This window comes from Scardinius erythrophthalmus (assembly GCF_964197995.2).
Source record: "Scardinius erythrophthalmus genome assembly, chromosome: 10".
Taxonomy (NCBI): Eukaryota; Metazoa; Chordata; class Actinopteri; order Cypriniformes; family Leuciscidae; genus Scardinius; species Scardinius erythrophthalmus.
This window is the reverse complement of record NC_138230.1, coordinates 7,293,364-7,318,392: the sequence shown is the minus strand read 5'-3', so window position 1 is coordinate 7,318,392 and position 25,029 is coordinate 7,293,364. Positions and strand designations below refer to the sequence as shown.

Genomic DNA, 25,029 nt, shown 5'->3' with positions numbered 1-25,029 from the left:
TTTCATACACAATGCTAGTGTTTTAAAAGATTTATTCAACTGGAACATGAGCTGCCACAAGCGCACGAGGAAAAACATTACGTGTCTTAGTTACAAACTTTGGCTTTCACAGGAAAAATCTCTCAAATGTTTCGTAAAAAGGTACTTTAAACTTAATCCAAAAACTGCTCTTCAAACAAATCTGTTCTCACACCTTATTGCAGCAGTTTCAATGGAATAAAGTGAATTCACATCTCAAGTGTTATAACCATGATCAATTATGAATCTAAAAGTGTTATCTAGATCAATAAATTCTTGTCTATGACATAAAAAGATGATGTTGTTAGAAAGTATCTATCAAAACAGATTTTACACCAGAAAAAAACACCTGCAATCATTAATAATGGGGCCAAGCACCGCAGCAGTGGACAAAAGATATAACGAGTATATAAATCATTTACAATAATTGACCAGCAGGGCACAGCCTAAGGTCTGGAACTCAGTTTGAAGAAAATAATTGGCAAAAAACATTCTCACTTCTTACTTGGTGTTCTTTGACACGTTACTTACAATTGGTTTGGTATTAACAAAATCCAAGACTATTTGATGCAAATTTGTTTGAAAAAGTGATCAAACTTAGAATAGCAGACATGCAACGTGCTGTACATGACCTTAGAAAGATGGGTATTGTTTTAAGGAATCTAAAGACAGCAGAGTAATGACTTAAGGCCATTGATTTCCAAAGTTACTATGAAAATCAGGCCGGACGGAAAATTAAATTTCGATGTCTCACCCCATTGGTGCTTGGCCCCTAATGAACAGAGCAGATAAACCTTAAATCCCATTGAAGTCATATTCCAGGCAATTAAAATGGCACAATTTCTTTTGGCTTTTTACACATTCATGTACAAGACTGATGTATAATGTATTAAAATTGACAGCAAGTATTGAAATCAACATTAAAGCAGTTACAATCTTTACCTTTAAAAAGGTTCACAAATGTCATGCATTTTTGAATAAAGTGCATAGGCTCACAGATTCAATCGATCACACACTAAAGCAACAGCACAAATAGTAAAAAACACTACTTGAATCGCAGACACAAATGAGTGTCCATCTGAAATGCACTGGGAAAAATAAAATCACCATATTTTTGGCACTTTTGATTTTGTGTCTCTGAATTTATCAGTAGGAAAATGTCAAGTACGAAACATTAGTGAGAAGGCATTGCGATGACGTGCTGCTTTGGCTCGGCAGTGTTTGATTTGATTGCATTGCACGTGATAAAACATGTCTGCTAACCTTCCACGTGCCTTCTGACTAATAATCACATTTAATTTGGGCTGAAGTCTGTTCAAAATTTCCCTTCGAAAAATATATGCATTGTTTTTTACATTCAACATCTCGGTTATTGCAGAAATGGCTGCGTCATACCGCGACGCCCTCCGACACGCTCTCATAATGCAGCACGTAATAGTCGTGGACGTACATCAGAACGGCGGTCGGCTGGCCGATGATCAGCGACATCCACACGGCTGCGTTCCCATAGTTTCCTCTCAAGAATCGGCCAACGAAATAGGCGAGTGGGATCTGAAACAGGAAGTAGAATGTGAAATGAGAAACGGCTCCATTTTATTTGATGTTTAAATAAAACTTTATTTTCTTTAGTGCCTTGAAAGGAGCACCGGGATATATATATATATATATATATATATACGGTATGGTGTTAAAACCTAAGATAAACAGTCTGGAGCCAGTTTGTGAAGTGCTTTGTATGCGAGCACAAGAACTTTAATATCAACTCTAAATTTAACCGGAAGAAAAAACAAATAAATTTTAATATAAAAAGCCATCCACGATTTTATCTCAGAAATACAGTAGTCAACATTTGAAGTGGACCAAAAAAGTTAATCAAAGTTGTCCTAAGATAAGAACGGGTATTGTTCAAAATTCATGTATAACTTTGATGAAAGGTTTTGATTCACTTCAAATGTTGACTACTGTACATTTAGTGAGCAATGAGACAGCCTCACTTTGACTGTGTTTACAATGAATGTATATCTGTGTGTCAAATGCATAAAAATGATACTTAATAACTAGAGTTGGCCAAGTGGGAATAAGTATAAAGTAAAAGGGTCCTAAGACTGAGCCTTGAGGGATGCCAGTAGTTACTGGTCCAATATCAGACCTGTATTCCCCTAAAGCAACAAACTGTCTGCGTCTGGTCAAATAAGACCTAAATAGATCTAAAACAGCGCCAAAAATACCAAAAACAGTTTCAAGGTGATTAAGTAAAAGGTGAGTTTAACAAGTATAATGTGGTATTTAAGACTGACCTGTAACATCATCCCCAGGAACGCCCAGAGCCGAAACATCTTTAGAGGAACGCTCACTAAATACTAGCAAAATTAAACAAAACATTGTCAGGACTATTAATACACAGGAAAAAACATGACTGTAAACTGTAATGAAGCAATACAAGCGTGCAGTGAAACCTCATGGAAAAATGCAGACAGGAAGAACACGGCGACCTGAGCCGGTAGCTTATTTATGCCTCTCACCAACATGGGCTTATAAAAGTGTCTGAAGGGAAACAGAGAATGAGAAACCAATGAACAGATACACAAACTTTCCTCAGAACTGATTTTTGTCATGATAGAAATGCAAAGGGGCAGTAAGAAAACCGCCTCTGGTGCACAAATAACAGACAGATCCAATCATATTAACTGATAATCCCGTCTCACCGTAGGCACCACTTGTGAACAGGAATGTTCCAATTCGACCAAAAGTAGGTAATCGTTTCAGAGTTCCTGCGAATATAAAGCTCAGTATTCACAAAATGTGAAAACTTTCTGTGAAATGGCATCCGCAAGCTACTTTACTTCTGTAATGTGATGCATCCAAGCATTCAATGATAATACCAGTAACACCAAAAGTAATGCAAGCCCATTCATAATAAAGATAACTATTACGATAACTACATTAGCATCTACACAAGCGGACGATGTTGTTCTGTTTATTCTAATCACATTATTTAACACTATAGGTGTTGTTATCAACTTTGGTGTGAACAGGCATGTGTTTTTGATGTAAATTTGACGTAAACATACTTAAGTATGATAAGAGTAAACCAGCTCTGGATGGAGGAAGCCACTCACCACCAGTCTCGGTAAAACTCGCGGTCTCCGAACTGCATGAGCTCAGCTATGAAGTTCATAGAGGAGTGGAAATACCAATAGAAAAAGATGAGCCAGATAAAATGATTGGGCACCTGTAGGGGGACAGGGAGAAGGGGCGGGGCTTGTGCCATTAGACACTCTGAGGAGGAGGGGCCACAAACATGACATCAACAATAGCAACAGCAGCCGTTGTCGTGCAAAATTCAAGCCGCTTGGAATTCTTGATTCCGATTGGTCAACTGTGGTCAAATATTTTTGCCAAACTGTATATATATAGCACCTGCAAAAGAACTAGCAACAGGAGTCATAGCAACAGCATCATCCATGACATCATCAGCATCTGTCTGTGTTTGCGTCTGTTTCTCGCCACACTTACAGCAAGTTTCAGCAGACGTTCAACTATTCTAGTGAAATCCATGTCCTGTTAAAAGAGAAAGATACTCATATGATTAATAAGTAGATAAAATGATAAATAGGTAAAGATTACTTGCTAAAGAGTGATAACTGATATTAATATGCATTTTATGTGTCTGCCACAGTATACTGTTATAAATATCTCATTGATTTACATTACAAGCTACTGTATCATAATTTCATCTTACTTTTTGGCCATATAAATATCACCATCTGCTCCAAATTGCAAATTTCTGCTCAGTTTGGGCCTCTGAATAAAGTGTTCTCGCTATATGCAAGTATTTCTGATTTTTTCTTTTACATTTTGTCTAAAGGTTACATTTCAAAAAATGACATGTTTCTGACAATTATTTCATATGTCAGGCTTTACAGGGTTAAAACATTAAATTCAGATTCTACCTGAAAGGGTTTCATTGAGTTCTGAATCGTCGGAACCATCCACTATCAGAAGACAAAACAGAGTCATTAAAAACATCACGTCATTTATATAATTCACCCTGATTTACTGAGGAATTCTTTGCATACCTGCTGTATTAATCCAACCATTAGCTGCATTAAAAACAGCTGCAAGAAAGAAAGAAACATGCATGAAGTTCAAGAGGTTCTCCGGTTTGCCTCTGCTCTCATAAGCTTGATCTCACCATCTCAAGAAGACGGCGCAGTAAGAAACGTTTCCGTATCCGTGGAGACCGCGGGAAATTCAGCTCGTAACACAGAGTTGGGACGAAAATGAAATAATAAATGTCTGTAAATAAATAAATAATGTCCATTTTCATTACAAATGAACTGAAATTTATGGAAGTTTGTTTCTGCCATGAAATAAAGAAAAAAAAGCGAACTGTGATCTCGCAATTTCAAGTTAATGTGGAGCCCGGCACATGACATGCCAACTAATATCTATATCTATCATGGCAACAAATTAGTTCTCTTGTTTTAGTAAATCGTGAGTGACCATGTTTTACTAATTCCTTCCCTTGTTTTAAGTAAATTGTGTGTATGATAGCCTATAATAATTTGTCTCATTTTAATAAATCATGGCCACGTTGTACAGTACTTTTGATTAAAACTAAAACAAGGGAATTCATTTTGCCATATATTGACATATTAGTAAGTCGCGGGAACGAATTGTTAATTCATGGTCACGATACATATTTTTTCCTGCATGCCATGTGTGGGGCTCCGTAATACTTTTTTCTCTGAATTGTGAGATAAGTATAAACTTTCAATTGCCTTTTTTATTTTGTTATTCTGCAGCGGAAAACAAGCTTCAATAGCAATTCCTCCATAACTGAGAGTTATTAAAGTGTAACTCTCGCCAAAATGCAACCTAGGGTCTTTTTGTGAATCTACCTGAGGCAAACTTTCGTTTAAAAGCATAATTAGGATGGAGACGCCACTTTTAAGATTGGCCGTATTTTCGTTTTCGGTCAAATTGCCTTGTGAATGGGAGTGCTTGAGGCACGACTATGACAGCATCAAAATCGCTATTTTTAAAACACTAATGCGGCTCGACACAACATGAAACTGTGCTCTCAGTGTCACCAGGGGCTCTACACATGAACTCCAGCATTGAGAACATTGTGTGTGTACACAGAGTTTACTAAAAAGAAAGGTTTTTAACAACTCACTGTTGCTGTTGTTGCTTCCGGCCGCCGACAATTTGTCAGTCAAAAATAGTCGATCTCCGAATGCGAATGAACTGACTCTGAATTTTAGTATTGCTTCTCATATGAGGATCCTTTTTCAAATACAAGGTCAATATTGATTTTCACTAACGACAAAACAACAAATTATCCATGAATTTATACGGAACTGAGCATTAGGAGCTTTCCATCTTTACTCTCCTCCCGGTTACGTTGCATTCAGAGATCGACTATTTTTAACAGTCAAAATGCCGGTGGACATTTCCCAGGTTGCATTTTGGCGAGAGTTACGCTTTAAACTCTCAATCAGGTTCAGTTTATGTAACGACTGAAGAGACTGACCTCTGTGCGTGAGGTTGCCCGGATAGGTCACGTGTGTGTATCCGGTTGTGCCGTTGGCTCTGTGCACAGACGGGCCTACAGGAGAAAGTTGAACATTAACACACACACACACACACACAATACGTTCAGATAGTCTCTGCCAAGAGACCAAAAACAACACAAACCCAATGACAGGACTCACTCATGCTGACACTGAAAGACTTTTTTGAATGTTGGCTTGACAGCATTTGAAGGTTAGTTTGAAGTTTTGCTGAAACTTCAATGCAAACCCAAACAATGCATTCATATGAATAATGATAAATTCATTGCTAAGTTAACTCCAACGCATTCTATACTTGCATTGCATTAGGATTCGTGCATTGAGACATTTCTATTGCGTATCTAGAAGCGTTTGCATTTATGCATAGTGTGTTTCAGTAAAACCTGCCACTGATTTTTTTAATTTTGCAAACTATAATGCAAATCAAAACAATGCATTCATAAAGATAGTGATAAATTCCCTTAACTCTAATGCTATACTTGCATTGCATTAGGATTCATTCAGTGACACACTTCCGAACACAGCAGTGGCACATCTAGAGGCGTTTGCACTCATGCATGGAGTGTGTTTCAGAAAGCAGGAGCTGATGGGGATGTGCTTGCTGTCAGGTGTGTGTTCTGATGAAGACGTCGTTTGTGTGTGATCTGATGAAGATGTGTGTGTTCTGATGAAGACGTCGTTTGTGTGTGATCTGATGAAGATGTCGTTTGTGTGTGTTCTGATGAAGATGTCGTTTGTGTATGTTCTGATGAAGATGTCGTTTGTGTGTGTTCTGATGAAGATGTAGTTTGTGTGTGTTCTGATGAAGATGTCGTTTGTGTGTGTTCTGATGAAGATGTCGTTTGTGTGTGTTCTGATGAAGATGTCGTTTGTGTGTGTTCTGATGAAGATGTCGTTTGTGTGTGTTCTGATGAAGATGTAGTTTGTGTGTGTTCTGATGAAGATGTCGTTTGTGTGTGTTCTGATGAAGATGTCGTTTGTGTGTGTTCTGATGAAGATGTCGTTTGTGTGTGTTCTGATGAAGATGTCGTTTGTGTGTGTTCTGATGAAGATGTCGTTTGTGTGTGTTCTGATGAAGATGTCGTTTGTGTGGGTTCTGATGAAGATGTCGTTTGTGTGTGTTCTGATGAAGATGTGTGTGTTCTGATGAAGATGTGTGTGTTCTGATGAAGATGTCGTTTGTGTGTGTTCTGATGAAGATGTGTGTGTTCTGATGAAGATGTGTGTGTTCTGATGAAGATGTCGTTTGTGTGTGTTCTGATGAAGATGTCGTTTGTGTGTGTTCTGATGAAGATGTTGTTTGTGTGTGTTCTGATGAAGATGTCGTTTGTGTGTGTTCTGATGAAGATGTCGTTTGTGTGTGTTCTGATGAAGATGTCGTTTGTGTGTGTTCTGATGAAGATGTGTGTGTTCTGAGGAAGATGTGTGTGTTCTGATGAAGATGTGTGTGTTCTGATGAAGACGTCGTTTGTGTGTGATCTGATGAAGATGTCGTTTGTGTGTGTTCTGATGAAGATGTCGTTTGTGTGTGTTCTGATGAAGATGTGTGTGTTCTGATGAAGATGTCGTTTGTGTGTGATCTGATGAAGATGTTGTTTGTGTGTGTTCTGATGAAGATGTCGTTTGTGTGTGTTCTGATGAAGATGTCGTTTGTGTGTGTTCTGATGAAGATGTCGTTTGTGTGTGTTCTGATGAAGATGTCGTTTGTGTGTGTTCTGATGAAGATGTCGTTTGTGTGTGATCTGATGAAGATGTCGTTTGTGTGTGTTCTGATGAAGATGTCGTTTGTGTGTGTTCTGATGAAGATGTGTGTGTTCTGATGAAGATGTCGTTTGTGTGTGTTCTGATGAAGATGTGTGTGTTCTGATGAAGATGTGTGTGATCTGATGAAGATGTTGTTTGTGTGTGTTCTGATGAAGATGTCGTTTGTGTGTGTTCTGATGAAGATGTCGTTTGTGTGTGTTCTGATGAAGATGTCGTTTGTGTGTGTTCTGATGAAGATGTCGTTTGTGTGTGTTCTGATGAAGATGTCGTTTGTGTGTGTTCTGATGAAGATGTCGTTTGTGTGTGTTCTGATGAAGATGTCGTTTGTGTGTGTTCTGATGAAGATGTCGTTTGTGTGTGTTCTGATGAAGATGTCGTTTGTGTGTGTTCTGATGAAGATGTCGTTTGTGTGTGATCTGATGAAGATGTCGTTTGTGTGTGTTCTGATGAAGATGTCGTTTGTGTGTGTTCTGATGAAGATGTCGTTTGTGTGTGTTCTGATGAAGATGTCGTTTGTGTGTGTTCTGATGAAGATGTCGTTTGTGTGTGTTCTGATGAAGATGTGTGTGTTCTGATGAAGATGTCGTTTGTGTGTGTTCTGATGAAGATGTGTGTGTTCTGATGAAGATGTCGTTTGTGTGTGTTCTGATGAAGATGTGTGTGTTCTGATGAAGATGTGTGTGTTCTGATGAAGATGTCGTTTGTGTGTGTTCTGATGAAGATGTCGTTTGTGTGTGTTCTGATGAAGATGTCGTTTGTGTGTGTTCTGATGAAGATGTCGTTTGTGTGTGTTCTGATGAAGATGTCGTTTGTGTGTGTTCTGATGAAGATGTCGTTTGTGTGTGTTCTGATGAAGATGTCGTTTGTGTGTGTTCTGATGAAGATGTGTGTTCTGATGAAGATGTCGTTTGTGTTTGTTCTGATGAAGATGTCGTTTGTGTGTGTTCTGATGAAGATGTCGTTTGTGTGTGTTCTGATGAAGATGTCGTTTGTGTGTGTTCTGATGAAGATGTCGTTTGTGTGTGTTCTGATGAAGATGTGTGTGTTCTGATGAAGATGTCGTTTGTGTGTGTTCTGATGAAGACGTTGTTTGTGTGTGTTCTGATGAAGATGTCGTTTGTGTGTGTTCTGATGAAGATGTCGTTTGTGTGTGTTCTGATGAAGATGTCGTTTGTGTGTGTTCTGATGAAGATGTGTGTGTTCTGATGAAGACGTCGTTTGTGTGTGATCTGATGAAGATGTCGTTTGTGTGTGTTCTGATGAAGATGTCGTTTGTGTGTGTTCTGATGAAGATGTCGTTTGTGTATGTTCTGATGAAGATGTCGTTTGTGTGTGTTCTGATGAAGATGTCGTTTGTGTGTGTTCTGATGAAGATGTCGTTTGTGTGTGTTCTGATGAAGATGTCGTTTGTGTGTGTTCTGATGAAGATGTCGTTTGTGTGTGTTCTGATGAAGATGTCGTTTGTGTGTGTTCTGATGAAGATGTCGTTTGTGTGTGTTCTGATGAAGATGTCGTTTGTGTGTGTTCTGATGAAGATGTCGTTTGTGTGTGTTCTGATGAAGATGTGTGTGTTCTGATGAAGATGTGTGTGTTCTGATGAAGATGTCGTTTGTGTGTGTTCTGATGAAGATGTCGTTTGTGTGTGATCTGATGAAGATGTCGTTTGTGTGTGTTCTGATGAAGATGTCGTTTGTGTGTGTTCTGATGAAGATGTGTGTGTTCTGATGAAGATGTGTGTGTTCTGATGAAGATGTGTGTGTTCTGATGAAGATGTGTGTGTTCTGATGAAGATGTGTGTGTTCTGATGAAGATGTCGTTTGTGTGTGTTCTGATGAAGATGTCGTTTGTGTGTGTTCTGATGAAGATGTCGTTTGTGTGTGTTCTGATGAAGATGTCGTTTGTGTGTGTTCTGATGAAGATGTCGTTTGTGTGTGTTCTGATGAAGATGTCGTTTGTGTGTGATCTGATGAAGATGTCGTTTGTGTGTGATCTGATGAAGATGTCGTTTGTGTGTGTTCTGATGAAGATGTCGTTTGTGTGTGTTCTGATGAAGATGTCGTTTGTGTGTGTTCTGATGAAGATGTCGTTTGTGTGTGATCTGATGAAGATGTCGTTTGTGTGTGTTCTGATGAAGATGTCGTTTGTGTGTGTTCTGATGAAGATGTGTGTGTTCTGATGAAGATGTCGTTTGTGTGTGTTCTGATGAAGATGTCGTTTGTGTGTGTTCTGATGAAGATGTCGTTTGTGTGTGTTCTGATGAAGATGTCGTTTGTGTGTGTTCTGATGAAGATGTCGTTTGTGTGTGTTCTGATGAAGATGTGTGTGTTCTGATGAAGATGTGTGTGTTCTGATGAAGATGTCGTTTGTGTGTGTTCTGATGAAGATGTCGTTTGTGTGTGTTCTGATGAAGATGTCGTTTGTGTGTGTTCTGATGAAGATGTCGTTTGTGTGTGATCTGATGAAGATGTCGTTTGTGTGTGTTCTGATGAAGATGTCGTTTGTGTGTGTTCTGATGAAGATGTCGTTTGTGTGTGTTCTGATGAAGATGTGTGTGTTCTGATGAAGATGTGTGTGTTCTGATGAAGATGTGTGTGTTCTGATGAAGATGTCGTTTGTGTGTGTTCTGATGAAGATGTCGTTTGTGTGTGTTCTGATGAAGATGTGTGTGTTCTGATGAAGATGTGTGTGTTCTGATGAAGATGTGTGTGTTCTGATGAAGATGTCGTTTGTGTGTGTTCTGATGAAGATGTCGTTTGTGTGTGTTCTGATGAAGATGTCGTTTGTGTGTGTTCTGATGAAGATGTGTGTGTTCTGATGAAGATGTCGTTTGTGTGTGTTCTGATGAAGATGTCGTTTGTATGTGTTCTGATGAAGATGTCGTTTGTGTGTGTTCTGATGAAGATGTCGTTTGTGTGTGTTCTGATGAAGATGTCGTTTGTGTGTGTTCTGATGAAGATGTCGTTTGTATGTGTTCTGATGAAGATGTGTGTGTTCTGATGAAGATGTGTGTGTTCTGATGAAGATGTCGTTTGTGTGTGTTCTGATGAAGATGTGTGTTCTGATGAAGATGTCGTTTGTGTTTGTTCTGATGAAGATGTCGTTTGTGTGTGTTCTGATGAAGATGTCGTTTGTGTGTGATCTGATGAAGATGTCGTTTGTGTGTGTTCTGATGAAGACGTTGTTTGTGTGTGTTCTGATGAAGATGTCGTTTGTGTGTGTTCTGATGAAGATGTTGTTTGTGTGTGTTCTGATGAAGATGTCGTTTGTATGTGTTCTGATGAAGATGTGTGTGTTCTGATGAAGATGTGTGTGTTCTGATGAAGATGTCGTTTGTGTGTGTTCTGATGAAGATGTGTGTTCTGATGAAGATGTCGTTTGTGTTTGTTCTGATGAAGATGTCGTTTGTGTGTGTTCTGATGAAGATGTCGTTTGTGTGTGTTCTGATGAAGATGTTGTTTGTGTGTGTTCTGATGAAGATGTCGTTTGTGTATGTTCTGATTAAGATGTCGTTTGTGTGTGTTCTGATGAAGATGTGTGTGTTCTGATGAAGATGTGTATGTTCTGATGAAGATGTCGTTTGTGTGTGTTCTGATGAAGATGTGTGTGTTCTGCTGAGGATGTCATTGTCTGACTCACAGGAGTGAGAGCGAGACAGGGTTCTGGCTTTGGCGTGTCTGATTTCTCGGCACCATTTGTTGACGTCTCTGTAGGAGTAAAGCTTCAGGAAGAGAACGGTGAAGACGCCCAACGCCACAACACCACCCACTGCAAAACACACACACAACACCACACACATGCAAGAGTGGAGAATTTACACGCAAGAAGACATAATACAGAGCATAGTAAATAGTTGCTAAATGTAGTGATAGATTGTGGTTAGTAATGATCAGACTGTCAGACCGATATATTTCAACCATGCCGATTAATCAGTCAATTGTTAAGAACAATATCCATGACTCATTTTCTGTCATTAAATTGAAAAATATACATCTTGATATGGCATCGATAATGAAAATCAGATTAAAGACAAAGGAAACAAATGACTTAAATCAAAAAGCATAGTTTTCTAGTTAAAAACAACCGTGTCCTTATCCGACTGCAGGTTAAAGGATTAGTTCACCTCAAAATGAAAATGTCCTGATAATTTACTCACCCCAGTGCCATCCAAGATGTTCATGTCTTTCTTTCTTCAGTGGAAAATAAATTAAGTATTTTGAGGAAAACATTTCAGGATTTTTCTCTACACAATGGACTTCAATGGCAACCAGAATGTTGAAGTTCAAATCAGTGCCGTTTCAAAGGACTCTGCACGATCCCAGCTGAGGAATATGGTCTTATCTAGCGAAACGATCGGTCATTTTCTAAAATAAAATAAAATTTAAACTGCATTGATTTGAACTTCAACATTCTGGTTGCCATTGAAGTCCATTGTGTGTAGAAAAATGTTTTCCTCAAAAAACTTAATTTCTTTTCCACTGAAGAAAGAAAGACATGGACATCTTGGATGAGATCGGAATGAGTAAATTATCAGGAATATTTCATTTTGAGGTGAACTAATCCTTTAAAGGTGTTATGAACATATGCACATAGATGGAGCGTGGACGGCGTTTGTGATACCTGGGGTCATAGAGGTCACGCGGAGAACGGTGACGGCTGGGAAAAATAAAAGTGCTGCAAGATTGATGGAATGAAGGAATGTTCCGGTTCCCTCAGAGATGGTGCCCTAAAAGTTCAATTAGATGACTTTATTAAAATGAACTTTGACTTTCAATAAACAATTCTTTTTTTTTTAGGTGAATCTCATGAAGAAATTTCCAGGTCATGTATATATATATATATATATATATATATATATATATATATATAAATCACACATATATATTATATTATAATTACTGTAAATTTATAAATAAATGAATAAATAAATGTGTTAAATGATATGTGAATGTTGTGAAAAAAAAAACATACTCATTACTGTAATGCAAAAAATATTAAAAAAAAAGATTACAAAAAATGTAATATTTGTTATTTGATGTGCACACAGTAAACATGAAGATGTAAATAAAACAAAGATTAGTGGAGTACATTTCACAAGAAAATAATATTTTAGTCGTGTGTGTGTGTGTGTGTGTGTGTGTTACAACATGTGACCTAGACATGTTGTCAGGTTTGTGAGACTCGGTTCAGGTTTGTGTAATTGGTTATAATTGTAAGCCTCTCAGTAATCACACAGTTCATTCCCAGCATGCAACTCACCACGGATAGCTTTCTCTCCGTGTACAAAGCTGCCATTATAAACACGTTGGAAACTGAAAAAGAAAACAGATTAGACACGGCATATTGAACTGAGCATGCATGAAGAATTGATGTGAATTTTTAATGATACAACATTATGCATGACAGAAAGCATAAATGTGGTGTGAAATGATGTCTTCAGCATGAGCTCTGCACGTCTCTGCTGATGGTCCCTAAGCAACACAACACAAACCACACACACACACACACTCATCATACCGATGATCAGGCACAGAGCCGGCCAGCTGTAGGGGTCCTTCAGGAAGAGAGAGACAAACTGGATGGGATCCACCAGAATGCCATATCTGAAGACAGGAGGGGAAATGGAGCCTCATGTGTTAGATAACATCATATCGTATCACATATGCTGCATTATGTATATGTCAAATTAATGTAAGCATTAATCAGCTAAATCAACTAAAGTAATTCATACAGTGCTGTCATAAAAAAAAAAAACGTAGGAAAAGCATTACTTTTGCTGTTGCTAAAGCTGGTGTTTTGAATAAATGTTTCATATAATTATTGTATTAATAATTGTGTGTGTGTATATATATATATATATATAGTGGTCGACTGATACATCACCAAGGCCGATATCTCGCATTCAGAATTTTTTTATTCAGCATATTTTTAACAATTTCTTTATTTCTGAAAAATACTATAATAGGTTACATAGTTACAAAAGTTGCAAACTGTTTATTTTACAGATTTATTTTTTTATCAAGTTCAGTAAAAAGAAAATTAATATTCATTTTCTAATTATTTATTTTTAATTCAGTAAATATTATGTAAAATAAATATAAACTTAATTTCAGCAATTGTTATGAATGTGATTTTACTATCGTTAAATTAAATAGTGTGATATAATATATATATCGTATTTATATCAGCCATAGGTCAAATATAATATTGTAATGTTTAAAGCATAATAAATTATAATTAGCTTTAATTTATTGAAAACCTGTTTTTTTTTTAATGTACTGTAATTTGCTGCTGATGTTTGTTAGGGAAAGTGTCAAAATGACTTTAGCTGGTTAGTGATTTGAACAAATCTTCCTATAGTGAGACTGGCCTGAAAATCCCAGAAGCCAAAGCTCATGTTTTTAACACCTGGTGGAAGCGACCAATAAACTGGAGAGTTTCCATTTCTCCAGGGGACGGCCCTGCGATTACGCTACTGTATTCTGCTTTGGATGAAAGTGTTTGCTTAATGACGAGAAACAAAAGACATGCATTTAGTTCCCGCCGGGCATAGTCATTATCTGTCTTATTCAGATGTTTCAGCTGGATCATTAGCCAGAAATTAGAGAGTCACTGAGCATGAGAAATCAAATTACCATAGCCGACTTATTATGAATTAGACAACAAATGATGTTAATGATATACTTACTTTATAAGGTTCTCCAGGACCAGCCGTGCATTGGACAAAACCTGGAAACAGAAACAAATAAAGCAATTTAATGCATTTAAACACGGTTCATTTGTATCAAACCCCTGCAGGCAAAACAAGAGTTACACTTCTTTCAAAAGAACTGGATGGGATCTGAGGTTTAACACTGAAAATAAGATGATTCAGATGCTTTTCGCCACATCCCTGTCTATTTTATGTTTTCGTTTTTATATAGAAAATGTAATTTGTTTGCAATGAAACCTTGTTTCTTATCTCACAATTCAAACTTTATAACTCACAATTGCAAGTTTATTTCTCACAATTCTGTGAAAAAAAAGGTAATAATTGCGAGTTCTAAACTCAGAAAAAAGTCATAATTCCGAGTTATAAACTCGGAATTGAGAGAAAAAGTCATAATTGTGAGTTATAAACTCGGAATTGCGAGAAAAAAGTCACAATTGTGAGTTATAAACTCAGAATTGTGAGAATTGCAAGAAAAAAGTCATAATTGCGAGTTATAAACTCAGAATTGCGAGAAAAAGGTCATAATTGCGAGTTCTAAACTCAGAAAAAAGTCATAATTGCGAGTTATAAACTCGGAATTGCAAGAAAAAAGTCACAATTGCGAGTTATAAACTCAGAATTGAGAGAAAAAGTCATAATTGCGAGTTCTAAACTCAGAATTGAGAGAAAAAGTCATAATTGCGAGTTATAAACTCGGAATTGCGAGAAAAATTTCATATTTGCGAGTTATAAACTCACAATTGCGAGAAAAAAGTCATAATTGCGAGTTATAAACTCGGAATTGCAAGAAAAAAGTCATAATTGCAAGGAAAAAGTCATAATTGCGAGTTCTAAACTCAGAATTGAGAGAAAAAGTCATAATTGCGAGTTATAAACTCGGAATTGCGAGAAAAATTTCATAATTGCGAGTTATAAACTCACAATTGCGAGAAAAATGTCATAATTGCGAGTTATTAACTCACAATTGCGAGAAAAAAGTCATAATTGCGAGTTATAAACTCAGAATTGCGAGAAAAAGGTCATAATTGCGAGTTCTAAACTCAGAAAAAAGTCATAATTGCGAGTTATAAACTCAGAATTGCGAGAAAAAGGTCATAATTGCGAGTTCTAAACTCAGAAAAAAGTCATAATTGCGAGTTATAAACTCAGAATTGCGAGAAAAAGGTCATAATTGCGAGTTCTAAACTCAGAAAAAAGTCATAATTGCGAGTTATAAACTCGGAATTGCAAGAAAAAAGTCACAATTGCGAGTTATAAACTCAGAATTGTGAGAATTGCAAGAAAAAAGTCATAATTGCGAGTTATAAACTCAGAATTGAGAGAAAAAGTCATAATTGCGAGTTATAAACTCAGAATTGAGAGAAAAAGTCATAATTGCGAGTTCTAAACTCAGAATTGAGAGAAAAAGTCATAATTGCGAGTTATAAACTCGGAATTGCGAGAAAAATTTCATAATTGCGAGTTATAAACTCACAATTGCGAGAAAAAAGTCATAATTGCGAGTTATAAACTCGGAATTGCAAGAAAAAAGTCATAATTGCAAGGAAAAAGTCATAATTGCGAGTTCTAAACTCAGAATTGAGAGAAAAAGTCATAATTGCGAGTTATAAACTCGGAATTGCGAGAAAAATTTCATAATTGCGAGTTATAAACTCACAATTGCGAGAAAAATGTCATAATTGCGAGTTATTAACTCACAATTGCGAGAAAAAAGTCATAATTGCGAGTTATAAACTCGGAATTGCAAAAAAAAATCATAATTGTGACAAAAATTTCATAATTGCGAGAAAAAAGTCATAATTGCTAGTTATAAACTCAGAATTGCGAGAAAAAAAGTAATAATTGAGAGTAATAAACTCGGAATTGCGAGAAAAGTGTCATGATTGCTAGTTATAAACTAAGAATTGTGAGAAAAAAGTCATAATTGTGAGAAAAAAGTCATAATTCTGAGTTATAAACTCGGAATTGCGAGAAAAAGTCATAATTGCTAGTTATAAACTAAGAATTGTGAGAAAAAAGTCATAATTGCGAGTTATAAACTCAGAATTGTGAGAAAAAAGTCATAATTGCGAGTTATAAACTCAGAATTGCGAGAAAAATGTCATAATTGCAAGGAAAAAGTCATAATTGTGAGTTATAAACTTGGAATTGCGAGAAAAATGTCATAATTGCAAGGAAAAAGTCATAATTGTGAGTTATAAACTAGGAATTGGGAGAAAAATGTCATAATTGCAAGGAAAAAGTCATAATTGCTAGTTACTGTATAAACTAAGAATTGTGAGAAAAAAGTCATAATTGTGAGTTATAAACTCAGAATTGCGAGAAAAATGTCATAATTGCAAGGAAAAAGTCATAATTGTGAGTTACAAACTAAGAATTGTGAGAAAAAAGTCATAATTGCAAGGAAAAAGTCATAATTGCGAGTTATAAATTCAGAATTGCGAGAAAAAAGTCATAATTGCAAGGAAAAAGTCAAAATTGCGAGTTATAAATTCAGAATTGCGAGAAAAAAGTCATAATTGCGAGTTATAAACTCAGAATTGCGAGAAAAATGTCAGAATTGCGAGAAAAAAGTAATAATTGCGAGTTATAAACTCAGAATTGCGAGAAAAATGTCAGAATTGTGAGTTATAAACTAAGAATTGTGAGAAAAAAGTCATAATTGCAAGGAAAAAGTCATAATTGCGAGTTATAAATTCAGAATTGCGAGAAAAAAAGTCATAATTGCGAGTTATAAACTCAGTTGCGAGAAAAATGTCAGAATTGTGAGAAAAAAGTCATAATTGCGAGTTATAAACTCAGAATTGCGAGAAAAATGTCATAATTACGAAAAAAAAGTCATAATTGCGAGTTATAAACTCAGAATTGCGAGAAAAATGTCATAATTGCGAGAAAAAAGTCATAATTGCGAGTTATAAACTCGGAATTGCGAGAAAAATGTCATAATTGCAAGGAAAAAGTCATAATTGTGAGTTATAAACTCGGAATTGCAAGAAAAAAGTCATAATTGCAAGGAAAAAGTCATAATTGCAAGGAAAAAGTCATAATTGCTAGTTATAAACTAAGAATTGTGAGAAAAAAGTCATAATTGCGAGTTATAAACTCAGAATTGCGAGAAAAATGTCATAATTGCAAGGAAAAAGTCATAATTGTGAGTTATAAACTAAGAATTGTGAGAAAAAAGTCATAATTGCGAGTTATAAACTCTGGAATAGCGAGAAAACAATTAGAATTGTGATTTACAAACTCGGAATCGAGAAAAATGTCAGAATTGTTTATACCTCACAAACATCTCTTTTTTTCTTCTTTTTTTTTTCTGTGGCAGAAACAAGCTTCTAATTTTCTAATCTGAAATACATCGCTAAAATGTCTCTGGTTGGATATTACAACAAAAAATTATTTTGTATGTGAATCTACTCTGATGTTTATCATGTGTTTGTACTCTAAAATAGAAAGATCACATGATTCTCTCCAATGATTATATTGTATCTACCATACTACTGTTTATGAAAACTGTCACTAGCATAGCAAAGTCTGCAGCACAACAACATAAACAACCTCAGATTAACACATCTGACCTCTGACCTTTGACCACAGTCTCCATGCTGTCGTTTCTGCACTGTTAGCTGGACCCACTGCAGACTACTGAAAATAAACTTGTTTTGAATGTTAAACCAGCTTTTTTTTAAACTAAATTCATTGTTTGGTCATTGCATTTATCAAAAGCAAATTTTTAATCAAGACTAAAGGCCTGAAGACTTTGAACCACTTGTAAGCGATGATTTACGACAGTTTGCTGGAAGACTTTCTCGTTCCAAAGGCCATTTGATTAGATTTGCGTTGGGAAATCTGCCAGACTCAACCCTGACCTCGTTCAAAGAGGATTGCTAATTGATTTGCACATAGATCCATGCTAAATGCTTAAAGGCTGTGGGACGTCGGTTTAATGACACACACACACACACACACACACACCTAATATACAACGCTGCTGTATGAGAACTAAACTGAGCTGGACGGTGACATAATTTCTGGCTTTAGATGAAATGAACTAATTTAATAATTGATGTAACTAAATTAATAACTGAAATAAAAACGATTTCTCTCTGGAGAAACTCAATGAGAGTTTGACACTGTTGAGCTCCATCAATTTTCTCCAGCAGAAATCTCTCAAAAGCAGGCCGCCTTTATCCTTGACTTTCATAATTATCCATTCGTGGAGTCAAAGCATTTTAGGATACTGCATGGGAATATGGTAAAAAAAAGACGAGGTGAAATCTCAATCCCACAGAGAACGTCAATGCAATCGCGTTTCAAAGCGAGGATTAATACTGCTTTCAGAACTGTGATTTGCTTTCCGTGGCTTTGAAGATGCTGCTCCATTTCCTCGCGGTTCAGGGTGAAATAGATGTTTATTTTTAGAGGACGCGTGACATTTCTGAGCGTTCATTAAAGTAATCCCCGGATGTGTTGGACTTTTCATTACTGCAGAGAAGAGAAACTTTAAGACTTCGACAGACTGGATTTGACTTGAAGGACAGCTTGTCTTTTGATTGACAGATCATCATAAGTCTGACTGATACATCCTCAGCATATTAAATGTCACAGTCATTGACACTGTATTTATAGGCTGGCAGGCTCTGTTAGTGGGTCAAAGGTCACTCGAGGACACACAAAGGTCTGAGCAATACAGTTTTCAAACTCCAATGAGATTTACTGTATGCAGCTGCTATTATGGTATGTTATGATATTGCCAAGGTTCATGTTCAATGAACAGTGTTGTTATTGTTAATTAAAACTAAAACTATTAACATTTGCTAATTAAGATAAAGCTGAAATTAAAATATAATATTTTATGAAAAACCTTTTTTAAGTCTAAGTTTTTAATATAACATTATATTTTATTGCAGCTTTGTTTTAATGTTTAAAAACGTTTTTAATATTTTTGGTAATTTTAGTTGTTCAAGTTAAATGTAAAAAAAAACAACCTAAAATTAACTATTAAAAACATTTTTGATCATTAAAACAAAGCTGTCATAAAATAAAATGTTATATTAAAAACTTAAGCTTAAGAAACATTACAAACATAAGCTTAAACTTTTGAAAAATTGTTGTTTTTAATATAATATAATATATAATGATAATACAGCTTAGTTAGTTAGGGTTAGTTTTAGTAATTTTAGTAAATTTAACTAAAACTAAAACTAAAGCAATTAAAAATCATTTTTTGTAATTAAAATAAAATATTAATATTAAATATTTAAAAACTTAAACCTAAAAAAAAAACTTAAAATAAATTTTAAAAAGTGTCCCTGGCAAACAAGTTTAAGATGAAGTACTAAAATTACTAAAACTAAAATAAAAATAAATTAATATTATAATAATATATACAAATATTATACAATATACTGAAATAAAACATAATTAGTAGATGAAAAAAAAATTACATTTAAATGATGCATGGGCAACTAATTGAAATAAGTTAATTAAATAAGTTAAAGTACTGAAATGACTAAAACTGAAATAAAAATAAACTAAAGCTAAATAGAATTTTTTTGAATTTACAACAAAAGCACACAACAAAACCAACTAAAGGTACAATTAAAATGAAAATACTCAAATAAAAGCTCATTCAAAATATAAAAAACTATAATATTTTATAATAAATAATAGTGAATAAATAAATAATACTAAAATAACACTGCCAATAAAACAAGCATGGATATTTTTGTCAGTGTTGCTCAGCAAACGAGTCTGAAGTCTCTTTGTCGACATGAGATGAATGCATTAAATCTCAAACAGCGACTGGATAATGATGCCATGCTGCTTCTCTGGAGAGAGAGAGAGAGAGAGAGAGAGAGAGAGAGAGAGAGAGAGAGCGCGGAGGAATAAACTCCCTCTGGGTTTGATGTGGTAATGCAAGGGAATCGAGCCTGTCACAACATCTCCAGCTAAACTCCAGTCACTGAAGAAATCAGATTCTGGAATAAGTAATACGCCTGGCATTGTGTTGCATGTCATATGATTATCTGAGACCGGAGTCGAGGATAAAGGTCAAATTCTTACTCAATTCAATCCCACTGAGTTCACAATAGACCGGAATGAACTTGACGTGTGTGACCGCGATGAAGGGCGAACAGTCTTCACCATTCTGACAAGCGCATGGTGATTTACTAGATGTTTCCTTCTCGATTATCTAGATCATCTGAGGGCGAACAGGTGGAAAGACTCCGGCAGAAGAGCGGACGGAAATAACCGATGTGATCAGACCAAAGACATCACCGGCCAGCAGTGTGTCATTATTTATGTTCAGGTAACAGCGAGGGCCTAAACACACTGATCTTACACAGTCGTATGCCTGGTTCAGATTACACGATTTTAGCCAGATTTTGGCACGATCCATTTGACGTGGGGTGTCATGGGGATTCGTATACGATGCTGGGTTGTTTTTACCCAATTTTGGGTCAAATATGGACTAACCCAAACGTTGGGTTAAAAATGCAATTTAAAAATGTAACCCAATGGCTGGGTTTGTCCATTTTTAACCCAACGTTGGGTTAGTCCATATTTGACCCAAAATTGGGTTAAAACAACACAGCATTTTTAGAGTGATATGCGACAACAGGCGTCGGGACGCAAGATTCGATCGTTTCATCTCGTGTAGTGTGTCATAGTGGGCGACAACCGACGGTCTGCGATGCTTCACGATAAAAAGACTAGCATGTTTTTTTTTTTTTTTTTGGTCCTCCACGACGGGTTCTGTCAAGAGTGAGAGAGTGTGTGAATGTGTGTGTGTGTGTGTGTGCGCGAGTGAGTGAGTGAGCGAGTCAGCAAGAGTGTGTGTGGGTGTGTGTGTGCGTGCGAGAGTGTGTGTGTGTAGGTAGCCTATCGATGTGAGTGAGTGCGCGTATGTGTGCGAGTGAGCGAGTGTGTGTGTGTGTGTGTGACAGTGCGTGTGTATGTGTGCCAGTAAATATGTGTGTGTGCAAGAGGGCACGCCATGACTGGTCGGAAAGCAACGTGTAGTCTGACATGTTTCTTGTCCACAAGAAAATGGAGATCCTTTCCTTCACAGCAGTGCGGCCACACTGGACGTGTATTCACATAAACTGTAAGTTATGTCTAAAGTGATGAAAAGCAGCTGGGAGAGAATAGCATGTGTGTCAGTATATTCGGTCAGTGCATTAGCTCTTAAAGCGACAGTAAGCAGATAATCATGTTAAAGGATTAGTTCACTTCAGAATTAAAATGTCCTGATAATTTACTCTCCCCCACGTCATCCAAGATGTTTGTGTCTTTCTTTCTTCAGTCAAAAAGAAATTAAGGTTTTTGAGGAAAACATTCCAGGATTTTTCTCCATATAGTGGACTTCAATGGGGTCCAACAGTTTGAAGCTCCAAATCGCAGTTTCAGTGCAGCTTCAAAGTCTCGACGCGATCCCAGTCGAGGAATAAGAGTCTTCTCAAGACAAACCATCGGTCATTTTATATATAAAAAAACAAAAACATTCATATACTTTTTAACTACAAATGCTCGTCTTGCACGTCCATGACTTCAAACATTACGCAATCATGTTGGAAAGGTCAGGCGATAACCTGATGATGGGCGAAAAACTCCATCTCATCTCATCCTTTTATTTCATTTATTTTTTTGTAAAGGGCGTTTGACTCAGTCTTTGCACATTAAATTACTTTTTTTTTTTGCACTTAGTCAAAATCACTCAATGCTCATAACTGAATAACTTTCGTAGCTTTAATGAGAATCACTATATTTAATGTGATCATGATTTGTGTCATTATGAGTTGACGTGTGAGAGCCAGTGTGTGTGTAAACTCACCAGCATGACCACACACCAGTTGAGGATCCCTCTGTAGTTGCTGTATCCGCTATCGGAGCTGAGCAGCGACTCCTGCAGCTTGTGGCAGCTGAAGACACAGGTCATATTATTTTAAACACGTCATATTATGCCCTTTTACAAAGTCCTGATTTTGTCTTTGGGCTCTACGAGAACAGGTTCTCAAGCTTGAATCTGATTGGTTGACGAACGTTAAGGTGTTCAGTTATTTTTAAGTTGATCCAGACTGGTCTTGATCGCATTACATGTCAGTATCACTTCACCACATGATTTCAGTTATTTCAATGGTCCTGCAGCAGCAAAAGAACCAAAACCCAAGAAGACACCGACCAAGCAAATAAATATAGTGAACACTAGGATAAAAATAAAAAATTATTTCCATGTTTTTTTTTGCCACAAAATTACATTTTATTATTTTAAAAACTATTATTTTTTATTACTCTCTTTCTGCTACTCAAACGCATGCACACACACACGCAAAGAAAGGTGTTGTCAGCGCTGCTCTGGCCATTTTATCAGTAAAACTAAACTAAAAGGTACATGACATTTCTCACTAGCGAGGAAATAACGGCGCTGTTCTTGAAGCAGATAAACTTGCAGTTTTGCTATTAGTAGAGACGCTGCTACCGAACAATGTCTTTCTCTCTCTCTCTCTCTCTCTCTCTCTCTCTCTCTCTCTCTCTCTCTCTCATAACTGCATTAATCTGCTATCAATGTCTCAAGGGGGATGGGATTTTGTCCACATGTTTTAAGGACAATAACCTGAAAAATGTTGAAATACATCTTCTGTGCGATGTTGAGGCGTGGTAACCAGTATAAGCAGAATAATTGACTCCGGTCTGTTGAATTCTTAGTGCTTCGCGTCGTGGCCGCATTACCACCTCAAATATGCATTATTTTCTAATAATTCAACAGCCCGTTCCTGTCTCTATGAAGCCCCTCCTTCTGAAAAGCACACTGTGCTCTGATTGGTCGGCTGGAGCAGTGTGTTGTGATTGGTCAAGAGCTTCAAGCGTGTTTGGGAAATGTCCCGCCCCTTACCATAACCGCCAGTTTCAACACACTACTAGCTAACTCAACCCCCGCCCCTTTAACCTGCATGTTAATAATTTAAAATGAGGAATATTGTGACGTGTTCGTTCCCGGAAGAAACTCAAGACTACAATGGAAGCGTTTCAGGGAGTTCAGAAACACTCACTCTGATATAGAGAAGAACTCCCGCTGGAGGGACTTTCAGAGCTTTTTCATGCTCGAACAGAAACATTACACACTAAAGAAAGGAGAAAAGCATAATAGGAGCCCTTTAAAGAAAAGCAGTTCTGAGAAAAGATCCAGCAGCATTTGGAAATGCAATGACATCCAGAAATTGTTCTGTTGTAACTGAAGTGTCCATTGACTGAGTTTTTACGACAGATCGAGGCGATGTAGAAATCAGTGATGAAACGCCCTCGAGTTTGAGCAATCTCACTCCTACAGGAAGAGAGCTCTTAATGTGTGCGAGTTAGAAAGGGTTGGTTACTAAAGTTATTAAGGTCATGTTGATCTTATCAGTGACAGTTTTATCAATAATTGTGACAACAGCTTAATGAATGGCTCGACCTTCACACCTTTACCTGAAGAGCTCTGTATCTTGTATCCTCTTGTATCTGGGCTGGTTAGGGTTAAACTACTACAGTGAATTACATATTTAATTACATAGCTGAGTATAGCCTACTATGATTTAAAGATTCATTGAAACACCAGGACGACCGACTACATTTGGCCAAATGAGATCACTATAGAACCAGAAAACAATATATTGTCACATCACTATATTAAAAAGCAGTATGTTAGCATTATGTTCCATGGAAAGAATAACCAGCGCTGCATGCGATATGTCACCCCCATTCTCTGTTTAGGAGATATGAACAGAGAATGACAGTCTACTGTGTAAATATAAATGTTATAAAATATAAAACATGTTATATATATACTGTAAATGAAAAATGATTGGATCAATAAATTACGACAACATATGTTTTTACATTGCTTTAACTCTTTAATAAGTTATACAAGTTGCAAGTTGATTGTGCATGCTTAAAAATGTAAGGCAGCAACTTTAATACAGTTTAATACAGTAATACATTTAATCATTTGAAAATGACATCCAGAAATGTTTGTAGCTGGAGTGTCCAAATACTTTTTGGGTCCCTGTAGACCTTTATATCAAACCAAGAAGGAAATTTAGTATGCTATATGTAGGCTACATACTGTATGAATAGGCCTATAAATGTCTGTTTATGTGTGTTATCGACCCGTGTACAAGCATATCTCTCTCGCTATCCAGATAGACAGACGCTGCACATATCAAGTCAAAGCATTATACTTCAATAGCATGTTTTACCTGAACGTGTCATCTCCAGCGTCGCTGTGATTCTTCTGTTTACTCGCGGATGTTTCATGTCTCGGCTCTTTCTCCTTCACCTGCCCGCTGAGAGTCTCTGTTGCGCCGCTGCGCTTCGCGTGAGCCGCCGCGTCTCCGGAGATCGTGGTTCTCCGTCTGTGCTTTGCCGAACCCCTCTCGCTTCTGTCGCCCATGTTCGCGATTATAGTGGAACAAACAGACACATTGTTCCTCTCATGTTCTTCACGTTTGTTATCACGCTGAATCGAAAAGGACGCGGCGCGTCAAGCCATCCGCGCTGCGCAAACGTTGCGCAATGAGCGCGGTGACACCCTGATGCACCATGGCATACTCCACTCAGTCATAAAGCCACTGATTACACTGTTTTACAGCCATCTACAGGATTTGACAAATATCATAAACCACATTTTGCTCTCAAGCGGTGAGAGACTTTGTATTGATCCATTGGTGACATATGAATATCATGATAATAAAACAAGATTGAGATTATAATTATTCAAAGAACCCACAAATATAGTACATTCTTTGCATTTATTGTTTGTTTACCTATATCCAGAGCATGCACATATTTGGACGGATCTGGAGTTTCTATACATCTGTTCTTTTCTTGGCCTTATTTAATGTCAAAGCAGGTTTAGGGACTGCAGTGGAAACACAAGCTGAGCATAAAGGGAAAGTTCACCCAAAAATACTAATTTTG

The 25,029-nt window shown here is 36.8% G+C and overlaps 1 protein-coding gene across 1 annotated transcript; it reads right to left on the bottom strand.

The window, feature by feature from the left end:
• Positions 1–16: 16 nt before the first annotated feature.
• dgat1a (diacylglycerol O-acyltransferase 1a) lies at positions 17–24,623 on the bottom strand. The gene is made up of 17 exons (XM_081376410.1): positions 24,309–24,623; positions 21,908–21,995; positions 14,047–14,087; positions 12,876–12,961; positions 12,618–12,670; positions 11,979–12,084; positions 10,998–11,126; positions 5,558–5,632; positions 4,214–4,317; positions 4,098–4,136; positions 3,972–4,013; positions 3,535–3,579; positions 3,138–3,250; positions 2,724–2,789; positions 2,475–2,562; positions 2,316–2,378; positions 17–1,569 (listed from the first exon to the last, which is right to left on the bottom strand). Exons 1-17 carry the CDS (start codon positions 24,500–24,502, stop codon positions 1,408–1,410), a joined length of 1,494 nt encoding a protein of 497 aa, XP_081232536.1. The 5' UTR covers positions 24,503–24,623; the 3' UTR covers positions 17–1,407.
• Between the last annotated feature and the right edge of the window lie 406 nt (positions 24,624–25,029).